This window comes from Rhinolophus hipposideros, assembly GCF_964194185.1.
Source record: "Rhinolophus hipposideros genome assembly, chromosome: 1".
In the NCBI taxonomy this organism is placed as follows: domain Eukaryota; kingdom Metazoa; phylum Chordata; class Mammalia; order Chiroptera; family Rhinolophidae; genus Rhinolophus; species Rhinolophus hipposideros.
In genome coordinates this window covers 83,944,751-83,968,966 of record NC_138047.1, presented here as the reverse complement: position 1 = coordinate 83,968,966, position 24,216 = coordinate 83,944,751, and the positions used below count along the sequence as shown (strand labels likewise).

General features: G+C 35.1%; 1 protein-coding gene across 5 annotated transcripts in view; it reads left to right on the top strand.

Moving 5' to 3' along the window:
* Positions 1-17,502, top strand: part of KLHL5 (kelch like family member 5) — a 67,283-nt gene extending 49,781 nt beyond the window's left edge. For all 5 annotated transcript variants that reach the window (XM_081060473.1, XM_081060471.1, XM_081060472.1 and 2 more), the window contains 5 exons: positions 136-360; positions 2,300-2,462; positions 8,663-8,875; positions 10,439-10,610; positions 14,679-17,502. In XM_081060473.1, the coding sequence (XP_080916599.1) occupies positions 136-360; positions 2,300-2,462; positions 8,663-8,875; positions 10,439-10,610; positions 14,679-14,735 (830 nt within the window). In that variant the 3' untranslated portion in view covers positions 14,736-17,502. The remainder of the gene's footprint in view (positions 1-135; positions 361-2,299; positions 2,463-8,662; positions 8,876-10,438; positions 10,611-14,678) is intronic.
* The last annotated feature ends 6,714 nt before the right edge of the window (positions 17,503-24,216 follow it).

The following is a 24,216-nucleotide window of genomic DNA, read 5'->3' as shown; positions in this document are numbered from 1 at the left end:
TGTAGGAGTTTACCGAAATATAATAAAAGTATCATTGTCTGTGCTAATAAAATTATACTTTGTATGTATAATTTCATAAAATGCTCAATCATGGTGAAATTTTTATTTGTGTAATTTTTATATATTACCATTAAGGAGCAACAAGCATTGAAAAGTATGATCTCCGCACTAATATGTGGACTCCTGTAGCAAATATGAATGGGAGAAGGCTACAGTTCGGTGTCGCAGTGTTAGATGACAAACTGTATGTGGTTGGAGGGAGAGATGGACTGAAGACGCTGAACACTGTAGAATGCTACAACCCCAAAACGAAAACTTGGAGTGTGATGCCTCCTATGTCCACACATAGGCATGGCCTCGGTGAGTAGAGCTGCAGACTTGTTCATAATATCGTATATTAGGCTTCCACAGCAGTTTTACATTCTGTGCTGGGCAGAGGAAGACCAGTGTGGCACCAAGCTTTCCTTCCCATGCATGCTCTCTGAGTACCAGTAGCAGAGGAGACAAGCATGTACATAAATGTGTATGTACTACAAGCACAAGAGAAAATATGAATATTTTAGTGTGGCATAATGGACTGACAAGCCACCTTTTCACATGTGTGTTCTGTGTTGACAATTACCTAATTGAAATGCTTATTTGAAAATTGTTAGCATTACTATTTTTCATCTGTATCCCATGTTTTTTAAGCAGAAATGAGTAAAACCCAGAAAAATTTGGAGGTGACACAGAGAATGTAATGATAGAGACTTTTCATTTTTGCATTCAGTAATTCACTGAGCAGACATTGATTAACATGTACTGTGTGCCATGTTCTTTTGCTCTGCAAAAATGTGGAAGACACTATCTTTACCCTCAAGGCACTGGTGGCTCACTCTGAGATGATTGAAGAGAATTTAGGGATCTTGGATCCCATGATCTCTCTTTTCTCATAGGAGAAAGAGTCGGTAAAATAGAAAGCATTGTTTGGTGAGAGAGGAGGCAGAAATTAAACTTAAAATTAAAGTTAGATGGCGCTTGATACATATTTTTCATCACCCAGCTTTTGCTGCATAACAAACTACTCTGAAACTTACAGGCTTAAACCAACAACCAACAACCATTTTTTTGGCACATGGATCTGTGGGTTAGGCTGTTCTGGTCTGGGCTCTCCTGGATGATTTCTGCTGGGTTTTCTCATGATTCTGTGGTAGGCTGGCAGGTTGGATGGTTGATGGTTGATGGTTGATGAAGGATGAATATGTATATCTCATCTGGCCATAATTTCTCAAATTAAAATATATTTGTATCACAAAATTTGTATTTTGGCCCTCAAGTGTTTCATATTCACTTCTTACCTGACTATGATCGTGTCGCACCTCTTCTTAAAACCCTCCACTGGCTCTCCATCTCATGTAGAATAAAACCCTTCACTGGCTCTCCATCTCCTGTAGAATAAAAGCTAAAGTCCTCCTAGGAGCCCAGCCACTCTGCATGGTCTGACTCCACACTCTCCTTCATCTCCTCCTTATCCCCCTCATCACCCTGCCAGCCGAGCTGGCCTTGGCTGGACCACAGACACAGTAAGCGTGCCTCGGGACCTTTTGACTTCCAGTTCTCTTTACCTCATCTTCTCTTCCCTCAGGTATCCCTATAGCTGGTTTCCTAACTTCGTTCACGTGTTTATTCAAATGTCACTTTATCTGAGAGGTGTCCCCTGACCCTCTCTACCCTTTTAGTCAGTTCTGTTTTCTTATTGGCACTTAAAAATACCTGAAATATATTTTATTTCTGTGTGCTGACTGAAATATCAGGTCCATGAGGTCACAGCCCTTATCTGTTATGATCTATTTAATACCAGGCATTTAGTAGAAATTCAGTAGGTTTTTGATGAATACATGAAGCAATAAGTCTGGCTCAGTTCCCTGGTGATGAATCACATCGAGAGATGGTGGTATCAGCCCTAATTACTGTAAAATCTTGTGGATTTGAATTAATAGGGGGAAAGGAATAAAAATGCTTTTTTCAAATATATCTTAAATCCATATCTTTGAAAAATGTTTTAAATATGGGAATATGTGCATCTTGTATAGTGTTTAGTATGCCACTGTTAGACCTCAACACATTGTCTCAAACTTTTAAGACCAGAGCTACAATGCTTTATTTCTCTCATTCACCATCATATCTACCAAGATGAGCCATGAGAAAGCCATGTCATAATTTTTTGCTTCATTATAGTTGCATGTTTAAGATTCGTTGTACTTATAGTTCAAGTAAAATGTGATTTTTAAGTCATTACTTCTTTCCTGTCTCCTTGTAGGTGTGGCTGTATTGGAAGGTCCCATGTATGCAGTCGGAGGGCATGATGGCTGGAGTTACCTGAATACAGTGGAAAGATGGGACCCTCAGGCTCGCCAGTGGAATTTTGTTGCCACTATGTCCACCCCTAGGAGCACAGTAGGTGTGGCAGTCCTAAGTGGAAAGTAAGAAAATATTTAAAGTTCCATTTGAGACACAACAAAGTACATTTGTGAACTGGCATCATTTCCAACTTTAAAATACACATAAATAAATCACAGAAGAGAAATACTTTGAGTGATATAAAGAAACTAACTTTTAAAATAGTCTCTTTTTATAATACTTCTAAATATAAATAGCCAAACAGTAAGTTAGGCTTTCATTCTAACCTGCAGATAATATGAAGAATGAAGAAATTTTATTAAATGTTCAATAAAGTAAAAATCTGTTCGTTTATATAGCTTTAAAAGTACATGGTCTTTTAAAAATAGTGTAGTCTCTCTCAGTGTTTGCCTAAGTAATTCCCTCCATGTCTTTTACTGATTTATCTTTACTTTTACTTCTTTCTTATCTCAGTAAACTGCTAAAAACTAGAGTGGATTTAGAAAGAGATGCTCTCTTGCCTTGTGTGTGCTCTAAAGAAACAGATTTGGATAGAGCTATTACCAAAGCTCTTGGTAACTCAGAAACTAAATATGTATCTTTTTCAGCCCTTTCTTCCATAAAAAGAAGCCCTTTGTGGTTATTACAGTTGTTTGTTGCATGTCTTTACTTACTTAAAAGGCTTAACATCATTTCCAGAAAGAAGAAGGAATCAAGGTTAAAATACAAACTTAAAATTATTTGTAGAATTGTGTTATTATTAAAACAAAAATGAGAAACTATTGGTACTATTTTATGACCTAAGGTCTTTTCTTCTCAGGACCTATTAGTTATATCCAACTTTTTATTTTTTAGCACTATTACAAGTGATAAGATAGAGAAATAGAAACTCAATTTTTTTTTTAATTAATTTTATTGGGGTGACAATTGTTAGTAAATTTACATAGATTTCAGGTGTACAATTCTGTATTACATCATCTATAAATCCCATTGTGTGTTCACCACCCAGAGTCAGTTCTCCTTCCATCACCATATATTTGATCCCCTTTACCCTCATCACCCACCCCCCACCCCCTTACCCTCTGGTAACCACTAAATTATTGTCTGTGTCTATGAGTTTTTCTTTCTCATTTGTTTGTCTTGTTCTTTTTGGTTTATATACCACATATCAGTGAAATCATAGGGTTCTCTGCTTTTTCTGTCTGACTTATTTCACTTAGCATTATTCTCTCGAGATCCATCCATGTTGTCACAAATGCTCCTATATCATCTTTCCTTAATGCCGAATAGTATTCCATTGTGTATATGTACCACAACTTCTTTATCCATTCATCTATCAAAGGACATTTTGGTTGAGAAACTCAATTTTTAAATGTATCTGATCTCCATACGAGGCGCCTCTCATTTGTTTTAGCTAAAGAAATAACTTCAAAATTCATCCCTACATATCTTTCCTAATTCTTTGGTAGAGGAGTCAGCCTCCAAAGAATCTAGTAAGTGAGAAAAAAGAAAGAAAACTAAACAGTATCTTCTCAGTTTTGACCCTTTGGTTTAAACTTTTGGGATTAGTTCATTGTACTAATTCTTGTTCAGTGTCATATTTCTTAGCCCTTATTTCTGGCTAGAAATATTTATTTCTAAAAGAGGACAAAAGAATAACTGCCTTCTCAAAAATCTGATTTCTATACCTACTGTAGCCTGGAGTAGTAGGCATAAAAATATCTTTTTTTTTGGAAATATGAGGGTTTCTTTCTTTCTTTTTTTTATTGGGGTGACAATTGTTAATGAAATTACATAATTTCAGGTGTTGTATTACATCATCTATAAATCCCATTGTGTGTTCACCACCCAGAGTCAGTTCTCCTTCCATCACCATATATTTTATCCCCCTTACCCTCATCTCCCTCCCCCCACCCCCTTACCCTCTGGTAACCACTAAACTATGTCTGTGTCTATGAGTTTTTGTTTCTCATTTGTTTGTCTTGTAAATATCTTATTTTCTTACTTTTTCTTGCTCTCTTATTAGAAATAAACATTTCAGTCTTTAATCCACCTAAAGTACAATTTATTGAGTTCTGAGGCAACCTAAGAATCGTATCAGAAGCTAAGGATGACTTATCTACTAAATATTAAGACATTTGATTTTGAAAGTATAATGTGTCTACATTGTGATTATAACTGGTCTTTCGGGATATCTCCCAAACTTGTCACTTTGCCCTTAACCTTAACTCTCTCTCTCTTTCGTCTTTCATTTTAGAGACTTACCTAGTGTTGTACCTAAAATAGAAATAGGACCATGTTACTTTCCTGCTTAACACTGCTCAGTAGCTTATCTGACCAAGCCTCCTTTATGATCTTGTCTCTGTCCACCTCTCTAGACAACTCTGTCCTCTCCTAGTGCATATTACATTCCAGCAGAACTGACCTATTTGTGAAAAACACATTTCGCTTGACACTCCTATTATCTGTTAACCCATGCCATCTCTCTTAGAATGTTGTTTCCCCCACCTTCCTACCTGGCAAACTGAGCATCCTTGAAACTTGTTCAAAAATCACCTCCAGAAATCCTCCAAATCCCACTCCTGGCTTCTCATTCCGCCTCTGCTCATCGTCCATTCCTGCCTTAGCATTTTTACTGTACATGATTTCGCTGTAATTGTATTGCAGCATGTGCCACTGTGAGTGTCGTTATTTTCTAGTTCATCACCTAGAGTAGATCATGGTCTTGTATGACCTGGTCTGACTGTTTGTTCCTTACATCTAGCGCAGTACCCAGCACATAATGTGAAGTATGCAACCTTGCTGAGGAATATCCTGCTACCAGTTAGACTCAGTGGTCATGTAATCCCCCCAAGAAGACTATGTATCAATTCATCAAGCAGCATTTTTCTGAGCTTCCTTTAACAAAGTAGCAATGTTTTAAACTATTTTTGTTGGTTTCCGTTTTTAGGTACATATCCAGAATCTGAGGGGGGAAAAAAGAAGCTATGTTGTTAGTCAAAAAAAATATGCAGCTGATTGAAAAAAATTAATTACGCATCTTCTTCTCTCTACCACTCCTTTGTGATTTAGAACAAATCATTTCTCTGTGCTTCAATTTTTTTAATCTAAAAAATGAAAAGCCTGGATTAATTTTGTGTTATTTTAACTTTCTTTATAATGCTTCTTGCTGCAAAATGTAGTTGTTTCTTTAGGGAAGAATTATTTCAATGTCTTATAAGACATTCTGTGTCTTAAAAATTTCAAAGTGTTCAAATTTTATTTCTACAATGTTTGACAGAAAGACACTTTATTTAGACTTCCAATTGCTCAGGCTACATTTAAGCCACTGGCTGACAAATATTTTTGGCAGTAGAATCTCTCTTTCAAATGAAATCTTATAAAAAACTCAACACTTAAGGCAAATGGAGGTTCAAGTTTATAACTTTATTTTAAATGTATTGTAAGTTCGAGTTTATAGTATTTACTTTTTATGAAAATCAATGTAGAAGAAGAAGTCTGTATTAAAGAACATCCAGATTATTTCTATGTTTTGTTTTGGTTGTACAGCATGAGGAAAATCCTGATTCACAATTAAGAAGCTGAAAATGTAACAGTTATTTTAACTACTAGAGCAATTTAACTGGAATCTCAGGAAACTTCAGTTAAATTGTTCAAATAGTTTGCAAGTAGGAGAAAAAAAATTTTAAGTTTAATCTTAACAATATCTACTAATCATTTGCACTCTTGATCATAATTTTAAGTCAGGGAATACCTGAATCTTACATTAAAAACATATAATATGATGTCGTATCAATTTGACATACTATTTCTCTTTTTATTATAATGGATACTGTCCTGGGGAAGAAAGATGAATTCTGAATCTTGCATGGTATGTAATTGAGCCAGGTGACAATCTTTGAAAATTAAAACTTTTTAAAATTTGAATTTGAAATAAACCATTTTTGGGGACTCCCTCAAGTCCTCTATAGAATCCTATTCTTAGAAGACCATTGCTTGAGCTAATGATTTTCAGAAAGTGTTACCAATACAGTTTAGCCCTTAATATTAGTGCAGTATAAATGTTGTTTGTATATTTAACATCTCCTAAAAATGCCATTTTCTAAAAGAAAGCAAATAGAGACAGAACTAATTTCTCCCCTTAAACCTTTATACCATGTGTAAGGTACTGTTCAAAGTACTTTAAATTTGATCGTCAGTAATCCTATGAGGCAGGGCTTCTAGATTTTATGGATAATGAAATTCAGGCAGGTGGAGGTTAAGTAACTTGTCCACAATCACAGCGAGTGATAAATGGCAGAACCAGGATTCAAACCTAGAGTCTGGCTCTGGAGTTCATGCTCTTAATCACTGTACTACACCACTTCTGACAATGAAGACCCATGAATTCATTGTGAAGAGGGTAGGATGCCTTGAAGCATACTGTAGAGTGAGTGTGTGTGTGTGTGTGTGTGTGTGTATGTGCCTGTATTTTTAATTACTTATCTTTTCTAGTTGTTGATGCCTTCTAATATTCTGTGATCAATATTTAGATAATTATTCTGTCAAGCATTGCTTAAAGGTTAGAACAGTTAATTTTAAGTATAGTAACACAGAAAAGTAGTTTTTAACAGATAAAAAATGTTAACAAAGTTTCAAACAAATTCCAATTTCCATATTATTAATATACTTTAAGTTTGGAACAAGATATTGCTACAACCTTAAGTTGCTGTTTAAAATATGGTCATCTTACCCCAGGGATGATGTAGATGCCTGATCACTGCACTGTACACCTGAAACTGAAGCTGAACAATAATGTCAACTACAATTTTATATGTATATATAGTTATAAGAAGTGGAGTACAGCATTAGGAATAGAAACAGTGGAAATGTAATGGCTGTGTGTGATGTCAGGGGTAGTGGATGGGGAGAGGAGGGTTATCACTGTGTGAGGGATATAAATGATAAATGTTTAACTAGTACATTGTTTTGTGCACCTGAAACTAATAAAAAACAAACAAACAAATAAATAAATAAAAATATAATAAACTATGGTCATCTTATTTAAGAACCAGTTTGAATGGCATAGTGTACTTTAAATGATGAATTAAAATTATGAAATCTGTCTTTAAAATATATTACCACATATAAATACTTCAAATTTTAATGGGCAGAAATTTGGTATAGTTCACATTTTATTTCTTGAGAACAAAATGATAGTTAAATATTAATTAAGGCATCTATAAATTAAAAATGTGTGATCTTTTATATAAGCAATGAACTGAATATATTAGTTTTTAAAAAAACTAATAGAAAAATATCTATGAAGAGCTTCCCAAGAATATAGTAAATGCAAGAAGATTTTGTGCTTAATAAAAATATTTAAATGTTCAAATATTCAAAATATTTTACATCTATTTAGAGTAAAATATTCAAATTAGTGCAGTATATTGATTGGTAATGAATTAAAATTGATCTACTAGGCAGCATTTAGGCCATCAATATGTCATTTATTTGAGATAACTTGCAGTATCCTTTTCTGCAATTATTTAAATTGATGAAGGATTACTGTTTAAACATAATATATAAATATTAATGTATATACCATTGTCTCCAGTTACCCATTTATTCTCCTATTTCATTATTATAAGTTTGTCCCAGAAGACTGCTGACTGTACAACTGTTTATTAATGTAACTATGTGCCCAGGTTCGGCTTCTTAGTGGGTGACCCCATTCAAGTCTCTTAGTCTCCATGAGCCCCAGTGTTTTCAGTTGTGAAACCCAGATATAAATGGTTTCTTACAGCATAGTTGTGATGATTAAATTAGTACAGGTAAAGTACCTCGCCTGTGGTAGGTGCTCAGAGAAGCTTTGTTAATTTTCTTTATAATGAAGCCCTATCTTCGTTATTTAAGAAATAAGTCATATTATATTTATACACCATACTTTCTCTATTCTAAGACACACTGTAACATCTCTAAAAATTCAGTGCACCTTACAATCAAGGGTGACTTGTCGAACAGATGTCAAACAGATGCCAGCTGTGAAACAGTTGTCGATGTTTTCATTTGAATTCGTTTTCTTTTTTATGTATACGAAGTGATATGTAATGTATACATACATATGACACATACATATGTCTTACAATTGGTAGCATATCATCTTTTTAATGGCACTTAAATTGATAGTGTGTCTGAAAATCCATGGCACCTTAAATTCAAAGAAATACCATAAGAATAACCTCCTTGTCTTAAGCATAATAAAAGAACTATTTCTTATTTATCATTGTTTGTTCTTTTATAGACTTTATGCAGTTGGTGGTCGTGATGGAAGTTCTTGTCTCAAGTCAGTAGAATGTTTTGATCCTCATACTAATAAGTGGACACTCTGTGCACAAATGTCAAAAAGGAGAGGGGGAGTGGGAGTAACTACCTGGAATGGACTGCTCTATGCTATTGGAGGCCATGATGCGCCCGCATCCAACTTGACTTCCAGACTCTCAGACTGCGTGGAAAGGTAATTTCCTGAGAAAGGAAAACTAGGAACAACAAAACCAAATAGAAGCCCCTGACACTTCCAGACAAATTAATCATTCTTTATTGAGCATCAGCTACATGCAAGGCAGTTCCTTAGGAGCTTTGCAAACATTGAGTTGTCTGCTGTGGCCATCTCTCATCGGTCTCCAAACTGCCTCCTCAAATTCCTCTCATCATATTCTGCCTACTTAACTTTACCTTAGAATTGATTGTATAATTAATTTAATCATATGACAAATTTATTGTGTGCCTATTTTGTGCTGGACACTACCTAATAAGAAAAGAAAAGAAGTGTGATAAATTTTAGAGATAATGAATTAGGGGCTGGAGGCTAAATAAGAAGTGAAAAGGAGCGGGACATTTCTAACACATTTTGATATAAAATGAAATAATATGAAATAAAACAAAAGGCTAGTAAGGCTTAAAAGCTTCAACAAGTTATCCATACTGGCCTCATGGAACTCAAGTATGGTGCCAGGAAAAGAACTTACCATCAGTGGAAGATTTGGACAGTAGTCAGGCTCCCATCTGTTGTATTTAATCTAGTTCAAGGAATGGAAAAATTGAATGGATTTTGGAGGTAGAGTTAATAGGAGCATGTATGGACATTCTAAAATGAAAGGAATATGATTCATTCAGAAGCCGAAAGGCCGCCACTGTAGCTAGAGGACAAAGAGTAATGGAGAGAGTGGCAGGAAAGAGGGGAGAACGGGGTGGAAGTAGGGGCAGGTCATGTAGTCTTAAGCCCTTATTAAGGATTTTGGATTTTTAAAGAGCAATGAGAAGTTAATGAGAGAGGGGGCAGGAGAAAGAGACAGAGTCATTTAAGAAATTATAAATAACTAGAAGAGAATAAAAAGTGAAATGAAGATTTGTTGATGACAATGAGTGCTTTCTGTGAAATAATAAGCAAAGTTGACTGGTATTTTTTTGAGAAAGCAGGAATGTTACATCTGCATTTTACCTGTATTGGGTAGAAAATAATTCAGACTATGCTTGTTACATGTTATAATATGGAAGTCTTTATACACTTTATCCCATAAATTACTGCCGGCTCACTGTAGTATTGCACCCAGTGAAAAGTTGTTCATTGATATAAGAGGTATTAAAAACAAAACATGTCATCTTAGCATGATGTATCTGCTCTTATGTTGACAGCTTTAGGCAATTCTAGTTAACATACTTCATGAAAGGAACAAGAAGGTCCAAAAATGGACAGCCACCATGATTGAGACTATAAGGCATCTTACGTAGATCTTCACATATTGATTTCCTGAAATTTTCAATAGGATTCAAAACCTTAAAGCAGTTTTCAGTATTTACATTTGCTCTTTTGAATAGTTTAATTGTTATTCATCTGCTAAATGAATCTATAATATTGTAAGTTAAAAATTTTCAAAAAAATATTTTGTTCTTTTAAATATGTTCAAATGTGCTTCACATAGCAGATAATAAGACAAAAGATAGGCTTAAAGAACAAAACTATGTTTACATAAATTACTGTGAGAACACTAACAGCTCCAGTTATAAAACTTTCTTTCAGATATGACCCCAAAACAGATATGTGGACTGCAGTGGCATCTATGAGCATCAGCAGAGATGCAGTGGGGGTCTGTTTACTTGGTGATAAATTATATGCAGTTGGAGGGTATGATGGACAGACTTATCTTAATACAGTGGAGGCTTATGATCCCCAGACAAATGAGTGGACCCAGGTATGGCATTTCATTATTACACTTACTCTGTTTTTGTTAAAATGATTCTTTTGATAAAACAAATCTTGTCAATCTTTTCCAATATCAAAATATGTAGCCTCAACATGATAAATTCATCTCTTGTTTAAACATAAGAAAACGAGAGAATGTTTAATTTTATAATATAATGAAAATCCAAAATTACCTTTGAAGTGTAACTTAATACCACTCAACAAATTATTGTTAGTCGGTCTGCTATCATTCGCTTGCTGGAATTTGATGAGGTGTCCTAGCATTGATAGGTAGAGCTGATAGGACCACAAGAGGGCTATAAAAAAGGGGAGGTGAAATTGTAGGAAATTAGAAACAAAGATAATAGTCAGAAAAATTTGGGAGCACTGGATGGCTCAGTTGGTAAGAGCCCGAGCTCTCGGCGGCAATGTTGCCAGTTCAATTCTGATGGGATGGTGGGCTGCACCCCCTGCAACTAAAGATTGAAAATGGTGACTGGACTTGAAGCTGAGCTGCCCCAGCACAACTAGATTGAGAGACAATGACTTAGAACTGACGGGCCCTGGAGAAACACACTGTTCCCCAACATTCCCCCCCGCCAAAAAAAAAATTTGAACCACTTACCCATACGTGAACAATAATTTTTCAGTACTCAAGCCACTGATATTTGGGAACAGATCAAATGTCTGGTCATAACTTAATAAAGATGGCAATCCTAAATTATATTAACATATAAGAAATTTGACCTGGCAAGCTTATTAACAGAAAGAGTTCCAATGGTGTGTATTTGTGGGAAGACCTGGTACTTCTAAGAATGATCTTTTGAGATCTTTTTTTCCATCATCACCAAGAACAGAATCAGGAATTCTGTGTCCCAATTCAGTATCTGGTACATAAAAGACACTCAAATGTTTAATTGAGCCAAGTTTTTCTTGTAAGATGCAACAGTAAGTACTGTTAAGAAAACAAAACTTATGAGAATCCCCACTGTCATCGAACTTACCTACTTAGGTAGGTAAGATCTGCGTGTATAAGAGGAGAATCCACAATGTAGAGTGGTTGATATGAAGTGTCCGAGGGTAGAAGCAGGGAGTGGTATAGAAAATCAGAGAAAAAAGAAAATGGTTCTTGAGAGGGCTTCCATGAGAAAGAAGCTGGATTTAAGCTGAGCATTAATGAATTGATCCAATTCAGAATGGTACAAAGAAAGGGGAAACATGAAAGCAATGTTACTGAAGCAGAAATATGTAAGCTATATTGAGAAAGTGTGGCTGGTTATAAGGATCCATGCTTGAGAACAATAGGAGTTCATATTGGAGAGGGAGGTTGGGGTCAGGATGGCGGTCTGTGAAGGTCAAGCTAAAGAGTTTGGTAATGAGAAGCCAGTGGAGACTTTTAACCAGGGAGTGATACAATAATACACAGTTCACGGGGCAGCAATTGGGGACATTCCAAAGATTGCTTCAGTTGTAAGGCTTGAGGAGTTAAATATATAGATGGATTCAAGAGATATTTTGTCTGTTCTTTTCTTTATACCCTTACTGGGTTGGATTGAGTGGTGCAGCTTCTGAACAAAACAGCAAAGAAATGATCAGAGAGTGTCTAAGAAAGTAATGGAATAGAGCCTTTAAAGAGAGAAGAGAGGGTTTCAACAGTATAAGGAGAATGGAGATGATATGTCGTTCATGAAGTTGTAGGGAACTTTGAGAATATGACAGAAGCAGAAGCCACCACATGGTATAAAAAGTAAAGAGAAGAATAAAAGTAAATGAGGGAGTTTGAGGGGCATATAATTTTAAACTAACGACAATAGAAAGATAACATTTGTTGAGCATATTTTATATGCCAGCCTCTGTTCTAAGCACTTTAAATAACTTATTTAATCCTCCCAACAACCCTATTTGGTACGTACTATGATTTCCCCACTATATTGGATGAGGAATCTGAGACAGAGGTTGAATAGCTGACCCAAGGTCACACAGCAGATAAATGGTGGAGTTAGAATTGGAGCCAGGGTCTTTTTCAAAATAGAGATGAAATCAAGAGAGTAGAGAGAGTCCAAGGCTGGAGGCAAAGATGTGAATGTGAACGTAGAAAGATACAGAGTTTTTAAGAGAGAGATAGAAAAGGGACTTAGATTGAATGACCTTGATCTTGTTTTCTAAGTAAGTGATTAAGTGAGATCTCTTGATAATTTGAGGGCTTGAGTTAAAGCTATGGGAAGGGTTTCATTAGAAATTATCTGATTATTTCCCATCAGCCTCCACCATGGCAGAAGTAGTTGTGAATGATAACCAAGGAGCCCAAAAAGACGTAGAAGAATCTCTTTCTCAGGGATGTATTTGATTTAAGGCCTTAGGCCAGTTATAGGAAATCTTTTGCCCAGTATTTGAGACTTGTTATTACAGATAATACTTGCTTATGAATCACTCTGTATCACTATTAATAATCTATGACCACATAGTTATTTTGTGTGCATGCCACCTCTATTAATATTTTAAAGCACTTAAATGTGAACTTATAACCATGGTATCTGGAAACTAAATGTTTTTCCATTCAGTGGTCCACCAAATGGAAAAGAGGACATTGTCTGGGGAATGAAATGAGATTACAAATTCTTAAGCTACCACCCACCCCACCACCAGCCTCGACCCAAAGTAGGAGGCAACTAAATTGTATTTAATAAATTCTGTAACCTAAGCTTTCTAGCTGGCTGTCATGACATCTACTATTCACAATGTAGAGAGTTTCTTGGGTGTTTTGAGAAAATCTGCTAATTATAAACAGATGCTTTGATTTAAATGATTTAGAGGTCACACCTAGAATATTCTAAGTAGATATGATTTTTAATAGATTATTTGTTCAATGAGATATAACAGTGATCAAAACCATTGATTCAAATTGAGGACAACTGAGAATTTTCTTACAATTAAAGTTTGCTATATTCTAAAAATATACTCATTGGTCTGGGTGTGGAGGTGTCAAACTGATTTGGAAGTCATTTTGATGTCATGTATTTGACAGAAACACTTTATGACATACTCCCACGTATGTAAGTACAAAGCAAACTTTCTTAGTACTTCATATTAGTCACCCCTTCCCAGATGCTAATGTTTAATTTCTCTTAGGTGAAATGCAGAGTCTTACTGTGTTCAAAGTAGTCTTTCTTTAAAAGACTTTTGTGTTCAAAGTAGTCTATTCTTTCCACACTTTCATTTCCACTATTAATTGCTCAGTGTCTAGGGTAAGTTAAAAAAAAAAAAAAAGGACAATAAGTGAAAGATTTAAGAGCTGTTTCCTTATCCATAATAAGATTATATTCCTTCACCCAGCACCCCACACTTCTATTTCACTGTCATTGAGTTTATTCATCAGGTTTGTTTCCACTATGAGGGAGTTAAATGGATGGTATTTATTATTCAACTACCAACTAAGAAGCAGTAGAATGGGTTTAGATTTTTCAGCCATGCGCAGAGAAGACAGTCAAAAAATGTGAAGTTACTGGTTCCTCTGGAGTAAGCAGATCCAGGCATGCAATGTATTTTGTGCACTCTCTCTTGAGATAACACTTCTCTTACAGGACCTCTCTAGGTACTACTCAATATGTTCTCTATATTGGTCACCGAGTTGATTTTTAGTATTCAGCATTTCCTCACATTCATGTTATACACCATTTTGCCCAAAACATCATGTTTTATGTAGAACAATTCCTGAGCTATAAAAGAAAAAACCTTTTTTTTTTTGCCAAATATACAATAATGAATTATTATGTTGTATACCTGCAGCTAATACAATGTTATACTCGTATGTCAATTATATCTCAATTAATAAAAGGAAGAAAATCACCTTTAAAGAGAAGTGAATAATACATAATCATGTGGTAACCCAAAATTATGAAAGTTTGACATCAGGAGAAGGGTTAGGGGGAAGGGAGCAAGCCAGCTGGGGCCCCAGGCTTTTGGGGCAGCGGCTGGTGCCGACAAGTATGGACTACTTTAATATTTCACCAACTGGCCTAGTATTGTCAACATGTTTACCTGCAAACCTAACACACACGTTTTTTTGTTTCTTTTTTAGGTTGCTCCACTGTGCCTAGGAAGAGCTGGGGCTTGCGTTGTGACTGTAAAATTGTAATTTAGTGCTTTGTTTTCTAAATGAAGATGTCCTCTTCTTTTATGAATTTAGTACATTTATTCTACTATCAATAGATACACTTGAAGTAAATTTGCAATGCCACATTCCTGGGTACAGCGTGCCCGATCTCGAAGTGAAGATGTTAAAACAAGGGAGGACGAACCAGGATTATACACTTTCATTTCTTAGTAACTCAAATTACAGCTGGTAGATTATGAACACATGTTCCCGATATAAATATGAGAAGAAACACACTGCTCGTAAACACAGTTCAGTATTAACTGGGAATTTCATTTCTTAATAATCAGGCACGTTTTACTCACATTATCCAGATTTCTTTTATTACAGTACAGATATGCCAGATAAAACTTCCACCATTTTGCTTTGTAACTTTATCATACATGAGTTGCAGTAATTTCTATTAATTTGTTTGCTTGTTTCTTTAACCACAACCACTCTTTTAATGACATAATAAACACTATGCTATATAGTTTTTTCAGAAATAGCTGTATTATATGTGCTTTGGTTGTGGATTTCTAAAATGGGGTCAGTCCGATGAATACAGAAATACATTGAATTAAAACAATAATGACCACATAAAAACTTGATATGACCTTTGGGGTCTATTTAAATATCCATCCTATTACATCTAGTTACATCTAGATTCTTCGAGAACTACATGTTATGATATTCTCAAATTGGAATTGAAACTTGATGTTTTGCATTAAATTTAAGATATGCAAATTTATGTCGAAAAAATAAATGTTATATACCCTATAATGTTCTTTCATCTAGTATTTCATTTTATGGATTTGTTGTCTTTTATAAAAGATATTTTGATTTTCTCTTTTGATATTGACAAAACTCGTTGGATATTCTTATGTTCTCATCTGTGTTTGCCTCTCCTGCCTTGTTTCTTACGGTTTGCCACAGTTAGTAACCCTTTGTACTTCTTTGTAATCAAACAATTTTGGGGGGAATGGGCTTATTGAATGTTTGAAAAATAAGCTTAAAATGTTTATTACCCAAATTTTTGTACATTTGTAAACTCCAATTACATATGTGAATGTTAATAACTCTCAGTGAATTGTTTATTGTTTGCAAAAATACTCTGGGCAGTAGCATTTTATGATAAATCCATTAAGGTATAAGTTATTAATTTATATCTTAATATAAAATGAGTATAAACTAAATGCTCATCTTTTAAAATACAATGTTGTATTTAGTGTATTTTCACATTTTATATCAGGGTAGCCTTTATTTTAGCTGCTTTCTTTAAAAATTGAACAAACTTTTTTTTTTTTTGAGCTAATTTTGAATGCTCATGAAATGTTTCCACATTGTTTCTACTTATGAAACCAAAAAACCTGAATATTTCTATTCCCATAACAAAATCCTGTAGTTATTTTACTTGGGTGGCCACTGACAAAATAATAGTTTTAGTGACAAATAAATTAATATTTAATATATTCATTATATTATGATTATGAATTCAATTACTTTCCTGATAAGGAGAGATCAGCTGTAGAGTACATTTATATATTTAAGAGCTAGGGGAGAAGAAGAGAGAAATGTATAAGAAAAAAAAACAAAATTCCCAAAGCAGAAACGTTCAGTATGCAATCTCTTCTTGTGGAGGCTTAGACCTGTGATTTGACAGGAAGTGCTTATATTTATGATCATTCCTTTGAACACTCATCATCCTGGTTTCCTACGCCCACAGTGGAGCCGGACTCATGTTAAAATAAAGGAACTGATTGTCCTCTCTGAGAACCTTCCTTCTTTTATTGGATTCATTTAGATGAACAGCCCCTTTGATATTCTAACTCACTAGAGTGCCTCTCTAATGAGTTTTATAGTCAATAGGATCCGTTTTCCTGAATGCTAGTAAAGAGAACCATTTCTTTTCTAATGACAAAGCATTTGCCAAAATATTTATTCTTCTTGTCTAGGGTCTTATAAATCTAGAAGAAAATATGGCTCTTCCTTGTATCCATCATCCAGCATTGCTGCTTTGACTTTTACTATTAGTCTCTCCATTGAGATGTCTATCTGGTCTTTATTATAAGTGCAATTAACGATCACCTTATGAAAATAATATTTTCTAATAATTATTGAATGCGTATTATGAACTAGGAACCAAGGTTTTGCATGCATGAATGTAATTAATCTTCACAACAACCTTATGAGGTAGGTTTTATTGTTATTCTTTTTACAGAGGAGGAAACTGAGGCACAGAGAGGTTAACCGGAAGATTATATATAGCAAATATATAGCAAGTAAGTGGCAGAGCAGAGATTCTAATGCAGGCAGTCTGGCTCAGGAGTCCACAAGTATCATTCATGCTTCTAGTTAGAAAAAGAGGTTTCATTTTATGTGGGGAATCATTTATTTTAGTCAAAAGAAAAATGAAGGTTTACACTTTTTAGAAATAAATTTATCCCAGTCACACTCCTATCAGAAAATATTGGCTCCTTAGTATTGGGGGGAGATTTTGCTTAAATCTCTCATGGAATTTTATATACATTTTGCTTTAGAGAAGTAAATGTAAGAAAACATGATATATGTTTCACGTTTTAGAAATACTAGCTCAATTACATGGTATTTTGGGTGACTGAGCTATAAACAAGTTTATTCATCAAAAATGAGCTTTATTGCCAACAAATTAGATAATCTGCATGAAATGGACAGATTTCTAGAAACAAGCAAATTACCAAAACTGATTTTAAAAAATCTAACCTCATCTATAACAATTAGAGATATAATCAATAATCAAAAATCTCCTAAGAAAGAAAGTACAGAATTAGATTCACCATAAATTCTACCAAACATTTAAAGAATTACCACCAGTTCTTTTTAAACTTTTCCCAAAAAGAGGAGAGGAACTAGCACTTTCTAATTCAGTCTATAAGGCCAGCATTATTTTGATACCGGAACCAAACAAAGGCAGATTATACACCATGACAAACCAAAATTTAATTCAAGAATACAGGGATGGTTCAACATCATTTGATGTTGGGGTTTGGTTTCGGTATCAATTCAAGAACACAGGGATTTAGTTCAACATCAGGGATGGTTCAACTGCATTTATATTCAGTTGAATATATTCGGTTGAATATATTAAGTTGAATATAACTTGTCCCAAAGACAAGTTTTCAAAATGTAATTTGTAAGTAAATGAATTTAAATACCTGCCAGAAAGGCTCTTTCGATCTTAATTCTCGTCTGAGAGTGCTAAACAATGACAAACATAAGGGGAAAGTTATTGGGAGCTCTTCCCCAATGCCTGGTACACAGTAGGCATTCCATAAATGTTTATTGAAAGTCAAGATAGATATCTTTTCATAAACTCTGTATAATATTTGGAATTGTGGGCAATAACGCTGTGGGCAATAATGCTTACTCAGGAACAAATATTAAGTGATATATAATTTTACTATGAATAGATTATAAATTTCCATGGAATCTTTTTTTCTATTTTATTTTGCAATTGGAGTAAAGAAATCAAATGCAATGAAAAATTAAAGCCTACTTTTGGCATTTCATCCTTCTGGACATCAGATACTTTTATAAGAATACACCAATTCCCTCATCAGAGACTCTGTCCTTATTCGTAAGGTCTAAGAAAGTATTTATTTTGTAAGGACCCCTGGGCCTGAGCAACTCGAACGCCTTGTGAATCTTGAAGAAATGCAGTATTGGCTGACGTGGGTGTTAGCATCGTGACTAGCCTGCCAGCCTATTTTACCCCAGCCCTGCGTAATTATTTCCTTTGGGCTAATGAGGTGCACCTAGAGAGTGAAGTCAGGGAAACTTGGGAACCATATTCAGTTCCCTTGTTCTTTGCTCAGCCTGAAGTTGGTTCCACTTGATGACATTTCTTTGTGGATAATACACAATTATATTTAATTGAGATTTTTTAAAATAGTTTTATATTAGAGAATGAATATTACTTGTATAATGTTTGTGCCTTAAAAATAACTACTATAAGTTGGGGAGGCAAACAGTGACAAAATGACCATTTTATTATGCTGGAAGTCACGGTATGCTCAAGGTATTAAAGTTATTGTGACTATGCTGTTTCAAAACTAGTCAGATTGTTGTATTTTTCTGAATGAATCCTCCTCAGAAAAAGTCTATTGTCAGTTTTTAAGATAGTAAAAATATTCTACTTGAAATTAAGAAGGAAAATCAGCTCAATGTAAAAAAACAGTTTACCTTAAAGTTATGCCTCTTCATAAATCTACATGATAAAATGAGCAATTCAAAAGAGACATATGGAATTCTGTGGAAGGAAAGAGATCCTTGCTTAGTGGTAGCTGGAGCGAGGAAGTTAGAGGCTGTCATTCAGAGTTGTCTCTGTGTCAGTGACAAGAATAGCATTGCTGTGTTAGAACTTCAGAGAGAGAAAATGGTAGGTAATAAATCTGGCAAAAGCTGACCTACTTATCTGATTCTGTAGTAGAAACTCACTAGCAAAGCTGCAGAGGACTGGGGGAGTGAGATAATCCAAATGAGAATTCATTTGTCTCAGAAATTTTCTGATCAAGAAGGCATTGAGCAAAACTGCAGAGAGACTAAAATCTTGTACAATAATAGATCATAAAACAAAGATGGGCAAAGAATGTTAGTTCCTTAAGAGCACATATTGGGGTATGTTTTTGTACCCCCTGAAAGACTTGGCATTTTATCCACTGTTATATCTTCACATAATAGGCTTTTATTAATTATTGGTTGAATATAAATATAAAATAAACTTGGTCTTTGAGGTGAGTCACCTCAGAGGTACTGGAAGGCAGGTTTACAGTATCACAGATTCTAAAGCAGCAAAAAGATTCATGAGGTTTCCTTGTTCACATTGGTGTGAGGGGGTGCAGGTAATGAAATAGGAGAGGGTTGTAGAACATGAGCGTAGAAGAGGGAAAGCCAGAAGATGTTCAGGAAGTGATGAAGCTGACATGCAGAGGAAGGAGGGAAATACCAGCTATTTACTGTTGTGTTCATATTAAGGATGACAGTTATCTCTTTTATCTATCCATGGCTCGAAAATGCGCCATATGGTCATAATAACTGCCAGGGATCCAACCTGCAGGCAGGCCTCCGTCTACCTGCTCTTCCCTTCTGACCTTATTTAAGTCGCCAGGTGGGCCACCCAGTATATATGTTAACAAAAGAGTCTGTTTTCTCTTTTCCCAGCAACATCACAACAGATTTTCAAATGTCAATATTTGAGTGGTAGGAAAATGCTATAATAATTTCTCTGTTACATAAATCTTTCATAAGAAATAATCATTGCTTACTAGACTTTATGTGGCGATCACATTGTAAGGTGCACTTGAAACTAATATAATATTGTATACCAACTATACTTACATAAGTGAAAAAGTCACTGCAGTATTCAATAGTGTAGACTGAATATCATCTGGCCATCTTTTGATGTTCACCCCCAGCAGATAGAACATTTTGGGGTATCCCAGCCAGAACCCAAAGTGCTACAAGAGTTATCACCTCCTTTCTTGCACCGCCTACTTCCCTGATTCTATATCACAGCCTCACTTTAAGACTGTATGAAGAACTTGAAAACACCTAAATTCCTGGACTCTCCCCCAGATATGACATCTCAGGGTGTCAGTCCCAGACAGGACCCAGGGGATCCTAATGTGCAGCCATAGCTGAGAACCATTACCGAGGCCAACCTCGTGCAATGGTGGTTAATGTTCCCCTCAGACTTTGTCACTGATTTACCAACTTCTTCTAATCAAGGCCCTCGTTTGCTCTAGTCTGAGTGGTTTTGCCCCCCCAAATTCATTTGTTGAAATCCTATACCCCAAACGTTATGGTATTAGTAGGTGGGGCCTTTGGCAAGTGCTTAAATTGTGAGGGTAGAACCCTCATGACTGGGGTTAGTGTCTTTTAAAAGAGTCTCCAGAGAGATCCCTTCCATCATGGGAGGATACATGGAGAAGTCTGCGACTTGAAGAGGGCCCTCACTGTACCAGGGTGGCAACCTGATCTCAGATTTCCAGCCTCCAGAACTGTGAGCAATGAATTTTCACTATTTATAAGCCAGCCAGTTTGTGGTATTTTGTTACAGCAGCTGAACAGACTAAGACAGTGTTACATACACCAAGAGCAAATTTTTCAAGCACCCTCCAGAGCCATTTATTCACATAATGATGAGACTGCAAGCCATTATCTGTTCAGGTTCCCTGGGGACCGCTATGAGATACTACTTTGCTAGCTTTATTTAGCATGTGCAAGATAATTTATTTTAAAACAATATACTATCTAGAGGTTTTCACTAATTTAGAAGAGTGTTTGCCAAATTATACCAAACCAATGAGGCTGTATAGTATTTTTGTGGAAGAAATGGAATATTTTTAACAAAATTATTTAAGATGATATTTGTACTGGTCTAAAATGAAAAGTAGTTTTTAAAAACATGGACAAAAAGAGGGTAAGTAGTAAGTAAGATAGACTATGAACATTAGGATAATTCAGAGGAAGATGTGTGATAACTAAAGTAAGAAAAATGAGATTCCCTTCAATGGTCAGTGCACCCCAAATAATATATTAAGATTTACCGACTACACTTTAAACTGATAATGAAAAAGAACGCATTTTCATACATTAGTTCAGTTTAGTCTAATAAACATTTAAGTACCAGTTAAAGAATGCTTATTAACTGACAGCCTAACATAACTTTATATTTTCTTCCTACGTTTTTTGGTTGCCTACTTATTGATTGCCACTTCATGTGGTAACAGTTTTCTAGTATTTTCTGTAAACAATAGAATAGTAGACAATAGAATAGGGAATTCACTTTCCTCTAGTATGGTTGATCATAATTTGTTATTGATAGTTTAGAAAAGCCTCTTTCAGCTTCACAACTCACTATTGGTAATGTCACGTAAATTTTTAGTGGTGGAGAACACCCACATGGGTTTCCTTTATACATGAGCTATTTCTACTTTTCATGCTTCTGTGTTTCCCCTACTTTTAGGAGCTATTTCTATCATGATACAATCCCTAGCCTTGTACCTTTATGTCATGACCTAAGCCAGGACAACCTGCAATAATTTAATTACACATGAAAGTAAGGGACTGAAAATTGATGACAGATTTTGGCAATTAGCAGCTTATATGAAGTAGAAGGAGTTGTGTCTTGGTAAATGTTTAACAATGGATTCTCTGTGAGAAAAAGAATCTCTGATTTGTAGCATTTGCCAATTTCAGTGGTGTAAATACTTCCACCAGGTTACAATTTCAAGTGACCAACATGACATCACTAAATGCAAAGTTGGGAAGAGATACGCACAATGAGGTCTTGTGAACCTGTGCTGTTGGGCTTCAGTGCACCCCTGAGAAGAGGGAATGAGCTAGAATGCTTTGGGTTGATTAAAAAAATGGAAAAGTGAATGACTGGGTACTTTTCCAACAGAAAAATTAGGACTCTAAGAGAGGTCTAATGGGGCTGTAACTTCATTGATTCACACCCCAAAAGAATAATTTTATCTTTTTTTAAAGCATCTGAAAAGCAGTTTAATTTTTTTTCCTAGTTACAAAATCTTTTCATCAGCCCCAAAGAAAACGCTATTGCCATTAAGCAGTGTCTCCACATTTCCTCATTTCCCCTGCTCCTGGCAACCACAAATCTGCATTCTACCTCTATGGATTTACTTATTCTGGACTATTTCATAGAATCATGATTTGTGACTCTGTGACAGGCTTCTTTCACTTAGCATATTTTCACAATTCATCAATGTTGCAGCATATAATGAATCAACACTTCATTACTTTCCATAGCTGAATAATATTCCATTGTGTGTGTATACCACAATTAGATTGTCCATTCATGCACATTTGGCCTATTTCCACCTTTGGCTAGTGTGAATAGTGCTGTTATAAATATTTGAGTACATTTTCAATTCTTTGAGGTATATACCTAGGAGTGGAATTACTCCTAGGGTCATTTGGTAATTCTATGTTTAACTTTTTTTGGAGGACCTGCCAAACTGGTTTCCAAAGCGAGTCATTTCACATTCCTGTGCATAGGTTTTTTAAGAGAAATAGTTATTTGCCTTCAGAAACAAAACAGGCTTTCCATTTGCTTCCTTGGATTTGGCATACTATAGAATAAATTGATGATTCTCAAATCTGGCTGTATAATACAGCCAGAAAGAGAGGGAGAAGAAGGGAGAGGGAGAACAAGAGGGAGAGAAGAGAAGGGGGGGGGGGGAGAGAGAGAGAGAGAGAGAGAGAGAGAGAGAGAGAGAGAGAGAGAGAGAGAGAGAGAGAGAATGAGAAAGAATGAATGAGAAAGAAAGAGCAAAAAAGATGGAGCCAGGCTCCATCTTTAGAAATTCTGTTTCAATAAATCTGGGTTGAGGCCACCCCAAGTGACCCCCGCCCCAACTAATTCTAATAGCAGATATGATTGAGAACTACTACTCTATATGAACACAAGGGCAGTAATACAAAAATTTTCCCCTTGAGAAAAAGAATCATTAACTTGTAATAGACCCAGAACTAATTTTAATTTCTTAATTTCCGTGGCTATTTGATTCATAGCCATGTATCTTCAACTAGTCATGCTTGGCATAGAACTGGACAAAAATAATTGGCTCAATGCTGAATATTCAATTTTAAGTTTAAAATTAATGATATATAATAGCAATTAATAATTTTTAAATGACATTAATATTTTTAGCTACTGATATTAGTTAGAAAACCAAAGGGAAATGTGTTCAATTTAGGATCCCCTTATCAGATATTACCTTTGAGTACACTATCTTTCCCTAGTTATTAATTGCTATGCTTATTAGACCTCATTTCTATATGAGTAAGGAATTATTTATTTCCTTAAATGGCCATCATTTTAAAGTCTGGAAGTCTAAATGATAAAGGCAAAAATATAAGATCAAATACTGGCATGTACTGTAAATGTAGTGTGCAATAAAAAAACTCTAGTTATATCTATTTATTTTCAAAACCTGAATTCCATCTAAATTTCCTAACTCTTTTATCTGTATTTAGCATTAAAGGTCCTTATTTTCCATCCCTAATGCCATGCTATCCCTCTTTCTCTTCACCTTGGAAACTCTCTCTCTCTCTCTCTCTCTCTCAAAACATTTTTTTGATATTATAGCAAGTTATGTTATTCATTTTTTTCAGTATCATTTTGACAAGTTTCATGTAATCCTTACTGTTTTTATAGCAGATTCTGACAAACATGCTTTTTCATAATGCCATAATGCCAATAAATTATGTTTCTGAAGATTGTTATAACAGATATTTACTTATACTTAAATAAGCAATCAACTTTAAGATGTGTAGCTTTAAAAATTAATAGCTCTGTGCACTCTGGAATTACCCTCTTTCACAGGTTGTATAATGGCTTGAATAACTCTTCAATGAATCTCTCCTAAACAAGCTGACACCAGATCCTTTCATGTTCTGGTTCTTAAATTTTCGAATGGGA